Source organism: Pantherophis guttatus, chromosome 2, assembly GCF_059756535.1.
Source record: "Pantherophis guttatus breed Tessera chromosome 2, ASM5975653v1, whole genome shotgun sequence".
NCBI lineage: Eukaryota > Metazoa > Chordata > Lepidosauria > Squamata > Colubridae > Pantherophis > Pantherophis guttatus.
This window is the reverse complement of record NC_142064.1, coordinates 101,655,182-101,660,604: the sequence shown is the minus strand read 5'-3', so window position 1 is coordinate 101,660,604 and position 5,423 is coordinate 101,655,182. Positions and strand designations below refer to the sequence as shown.

At 45.3% G+C, this 5,423-nt stretch overlaps 1 protein-coding gene across 1 annotated transcript; it reads right to left on the bottom strand.

Moving 5' to 3' along the window:
* Positions 1-371: 371 nt before the first annotated feature.
* Positions 372-5,388, bottom strand: LOC117661806 (uncharacterized). Its single transcript, XM_034410969.3, has one exon. It carries the CDS (start codon positions 5,047-5,049, stop codon positions 1,471-1,473), a length of 3,579 nt encoding a protein of 1,192 aa, XP_034266860.2. The 5' UTR covers positions 5,050-5,388; the 3' UTR covers positions 372-1,470.
* Positions 5,389-5,423: the final 35 nt, after the last annotated feature.

The window sequence follows — 5,423 nt, the reverse complement described above, 5'->3', positions numbered from 1 at the left end:
CCTTCCCCATCAGCGTATTGGCCATCGGTGTGCTCAGGAGCGTTCTTCCGCAGCAATGTTCAGGAACCACAGCAACGTTCAGGAACCACCCTACACCCGTTGCACACGACACCTCCACTCCACACCCTGCACACGACCGCCTGCATCCCGTGCCACCATCACCCTGTCTGTATGTAAACGTCTGTATATCCTTTGCTGTTGTCATCGCGCGGTAGCGTTGTTGAGCATGCTGTGAGGCTCGACACCCATAGCAAACAATGGGTTCACTTAACAACCATTACATTCACTTAACAACTGCAGCATTCATTTAACCAAAAAAAAAATCACAAAAATAGGTCTGGTCATGTGGTTCCTAAGTCAAGGACTACCTGTTCCTGTGTGTGTAATATTTTTATTAAATATTTTCAAGAAAGAGATAAAAAGTAACAAGAATATAAAGTAAAGAAAAAAAAACACAACAGAGCCAAAAGTACAAAAAGAACGGAAAGTAATAGAAAAAAGTAGTTTCTGGTTTTCTTTATAGCAGTTATAAGTGCAAATATAAAATTACTTCTTATTGTAATGGTTCAAAATACTTTATTTTCATCTATATTTTTCTAATCATCAAAATCATAAATTATATCTTTTTTTCTATTTCACACAAAAAGTTTGTAAGGAGTTTCAAATCAATAATATAAATATTGTCTTTTCTCCAATCCAAGGAGTCAATTTAGTCTCTATATAGGTTCCATCATATATGTATATATTAATCTCATACTTATGACATATAAAAACATTTTTTTCCAAATGTTTGTCCATCAATCCCAGAAGAAAAGCCGCTGGTTGCAATTGTATATTAATCTGTAAAATTTTCTGAATTAAGTATTTCAATCCAAAACTTTTCAGCTTTTTTACATGTCCGCCAAAGATAGTAAAATGTCCCTTTACCAAAGAAATTGCTGAAGACTTCTGTAAAATGTCACATATGCCTATCGATTTGTAAAAGGTTACAAAACAATTTCTAAAGCTCTGGGGTTCCACAAATCCAGTCAGAAACTTAATGCTGAAATGGAAACAATTTGGAATAATACTGACTTTCCCCAAGAATGTCCATCTGGTTAAAATCACAAGAACACTGTAAAAAAAAATTGTCCATGAAGTCATTCAGATGTATATAAGCCTTTCTTTTCTTGGTTAAAATAATCAATCATAAGTGCAACATCAAAAATTGACTGAGTAAAAAAGTAATTCATGAGACAGGAGTAAGCCAAAAATCTTGCTCATTAATGCTCCCTCCCCCTTAGAGGAAAAAAAACAAGACAGACTTCAGCTTTCTGGAGGAATGTTGATAAATGAGTCAAGAGTAGAATATTTTAAGCTACATTGATTTTGGTTTAATATTCTACATTCCACAATGAGAAACTTATACCAACTGTCTAGGAAGAGTTCTTCCAGGTGTCTCCTGATACCCAGCTGCCATCACATATAGTATCATCCACTCCTAGCCAGGTACTGCTGGCCTCTGGCATCCTTGTGGCCATAAGCTAGGGTGTTCACCCTATCTTCTGCAATCCAGCGCTTGCTGTCATAGGGAGACAGCGTTACCTTGTTCAGGTACTGTCCATAGATATGGTGACGCTCAGCCCGCAACACATATGTACAATGGCCGAAGGTCCTGTTGCTGAAGAGGGCTTCTTTATAGTGTTCATGATGGATATGCTTTTTCACAACGCTCTTTTTCACACCTTGGGCCTTCTTGATATTCTTGGCCTCTGGGCCACCAGCCTCCAGGATTGAATACATCTTGGGGTGCAGGCCAACATACTCAGCAATGGCCACTCCAGCACACTCATCCTTCATCTTCCCTAAGACCTTCTTGTTTGTTATGCTGTGGAGGGAGTGATCTTTTGGATAGTTGGATGTGTCATAGAGGTCTGCCTGTGTGATCATGTCTTCGTATACATTCTCTGTCTGGATCTCAAGAAGGAGGGAATCGGTATCTGTGTAAAGGAGTTGGCAGCACTCCCCATATTGAGCCTTCATCTTGTTATAGTAGAAGTCATACATAAGATATTTTGAGAGATCAAGGATGCTCATACCCACATATATAGGCCGATTGAGGACTAGGTGGCTCTTGTGAACCTGAATGGCTACCAAGTCATCATCAAATATGTTTGCCTGTGCAAATGCTGGGCTGGCTATAAGACTCCACAGTTTCTTTTCCTCGTTTGCACGTACTAATTTGACATTGACTCGCTTGCGGAGGTTCTCTATGGTTTTCCCAAATACACTGTTGTTCATTAGCTTGTACAGGTCTTCCTCAAAGTCACTGCTCGCTTTTTTGCGGAGGTCTGTGTTCATCCTAATGTAGGGCTCCATCCAAGGACTCTGCTTGAATCTCAAGGCCCGGTGAATCTTCTTCAGGCGCATGCCAAGAGACAGGTAAAGCTGAAGGTTGCGGTAATGTAGTACATAGTGTTCCTTGTCGCGGAGGTTGGGGACCAGTTTTTCAACCTCGGTAGATGCCATGCCTTTGCCAATGAGCTTGTGCTGGTACTCTGACATCCACTTTTCCTGAACCACCATGCGCTCCGGAGCCAGTGGGTAGGCGTTGTGCATGTCATGGAGCTCTACAGGGTATTCCAGGTCCACCTCGAGGATGTAACCCTCTGGGCTGTCTACTGGATGGTTCACTATGGTTTTTTCCACACTCTGCAAATCATTTTCCCACTGGAAGCCACCTGTAGGAAGAGGCTGGCTCATGGCCCATCCATATAGGTTATTTGCATCAAGGTACATGATGTAAATATTCGGCTTAGAACAGTCATGGCCCTCTACCATTAAGTTGTTGGCTCTTGCATAGCGCTTTGAGACCATGGAAATACCACCCCGTTTTCCTTTCTCAATGAATAGGTGCTGGTCATGGTCTGTGAACAGATCCAGCTCCACACCAGTCTTCTTTAGCAGTGCATCCCAAGAAAGGCCTGGGCTCGAATAATAGTGGGCAGGGTCTAGACCATATTGCTGCATGCAAGTCTTCCGGAAGGTCTCGAAGATGTCTGCTAGGAGGAGTACGTCTGTAGTCAAGTAGAGGTCATGGTAGTCCCCTAGTGTTTGGCACCCAAAGGTATCCCAGACCTTTTGGGCATGGATGTAGTCGGCCTCTGATACATGTTCATCTGTGAGCTTGCTGTAGAATGCTTCCTTTGGTGGGAGCTGCGACTCAGTGAATCGTTCCCAAGAGTCCATGTACTCATATGGGTAGACGCCCTTACGCAGCAGAAGTTCTCGTTTTTCTCTGCTGGACTCAAACCGAGCCATAATTTGAAAGTCTTCAGACTTGTTAGCTGAAACAAGTTTGTCAAGGGAGGCCAGCAGAAACTGGGCACTGTCAATGAACCGGAGTGGCCCTAGAGAGAAGGAGATGTATTTCTCTGTGTTGTTTGGAATGCAGGTGATCTTATGCCCCTTTACCTTTGAGATAGCCTGCATCAGGAGGTGGGAGTCATAGTCCCTCAGGTTGTGGAAGACAACTGGAATGACTGGATTTCTGGATTGCTGCCTCAGCTTAAGGTTACAGTCATTGTGGGCGGCACCTCGGTATTTCCCTGTGGTGTGGCAATGGTCACGGACAATCTTTCCATCAAGTGGCTTCTGACACACGTGGCAGATAGTGGCTGTCTTGTGGGCCTGCTTGTTGTCTTGGTTCATGGGGTGGGATTTGGCCAGCTCCAACTTGATTTTGTTTACTTCTTCTAGGAGAGAGTTTAGAAAGTCCTTTGCTGCATTTGGCCTTCTGATTATAACTGGTGGCTCTGTCTGACCATCACAGCGCACAACTATATAAGCATAGCCACAGGCCTCATGCTCTTGTGTTTTTTGAATGTTACTCTTTGTAGTGTTGGGCTTGGAGCCATTGATCTTTGTGATGAGGGCCTCAGTGTCAGCGTATATGACATATGGGAATGGGAGCTGCTTCTGGTGGTTCTGGAAGAAAAACTTGTTTTTACCTTCTTCTGGCATCACCTCTTTCACCACCATCTGCCCAATCCCATGGCAATAAGGCTTATGGTCTTTCAGCAGGTCTTCCCTGGTGTAGCAGTGGAGGCAGCACTCACAGAAATGTTTGCGCTCTCGATGCTTAGTTTGATGATACAGAAGTCTGCTGAGACTTTTCACCCAGGCATAGTGGAATTTACCAGCCTCCTCGGTCAGCAAGAGGTTGATCCTGAGTATGTTTTCCGGTTGACAGCTGAGCCGGTGGATGATGATGCCCTCGTCCCAGCCAAAGACATTGATGGCTAGATTGTTCTGTTTTTCTACCCTCTGGATATGGGAGATGGGTGTGGGGGCTTCAATCCCTTTGAAATCAAGGCCGTCCTGAGTGGGGTACTGAGAGGGTCTATCCACGTGGTCTTTTGCAGGGTACAGGGCTGAGCGGAGTGCCCACCTCAGACTGTGATCATCTTTGTTTTTCACGTTTATGATTGCCTTTGTGTTTCTCAACACAGATGTTTTTGAGATGTAGGAGCCACCCCGGATGGGTTGATACCGGGCAATATTAAGCCAGAGTCTCTGCACTCTTTCAACCATCCAACCGGAACCTCTCTGGGTCCAATTCTCAAGCCTCTCCTGAATAGTGCTGAATGCCTTGCCTAGTGCCATGTCGATCTCACTGTTCTGCAAGACAACTTCCTGTTTGTCACAAAGCTTAGCCTCTGTGCAAGCGCCTTTCCAGAGATCAACCTTTAGCACCAGCTGGAATTTGAGTCCTCTCCAAGCCCGAATTTCTTCTATGAGCTTGTCACGGATCTGGGGGTGCACACCCTGCAAGAAAGTTCTTGGGTCTATGCTGAGGGGATGATCTTCAGGTACATCCATCTGCCAACAATGCAGGTAGTTCCCTATTCCCTTTGGTGTCCCCCTGAAGACAAGCTTGCCTGTCTTTTTGTTTTGCTCTGGGTCAGACAGGCTTAGGGTCTCCTTCTGAGTCCTGGTAGTTCGGAGAGTTTTGGAGGGGGGATGTGGGTCAAACTCCCCCACAACGGCCTTCCTTTTCCTCACCTTCATCCGTGATAGCCGGGTGGGTAAAACAGTGTAGACGGCTGAGTCTCTAAATGAGACTTCGGATTGCACGGAGCTCCGCCAACGCTTGTCGATTTTTAGCCTCCCTCTCCGGTGTCTGTGCCGGCCTTTCTCTCCTACGGCCTTGACGAAGCTGGCTGAGGGATTCTGGGAGTTGAAGTCCACAAGTCTTAAAGTTGCCAAGATTGGAGACCCCCTGATTTAGACCAAACGTTCAACGCAGGAAAGGGAGAAGGTCCGCTCTTCCTCAAATGAGTCCAGGAAACACGTCGCTTCCGGCAAGCAGCGAAAGCGATTCAGCCCTCCGCGGCCGTGCCCCGGAAGTGTTAACTCAAACGCCGCCTCCTCTACTCGGAAGT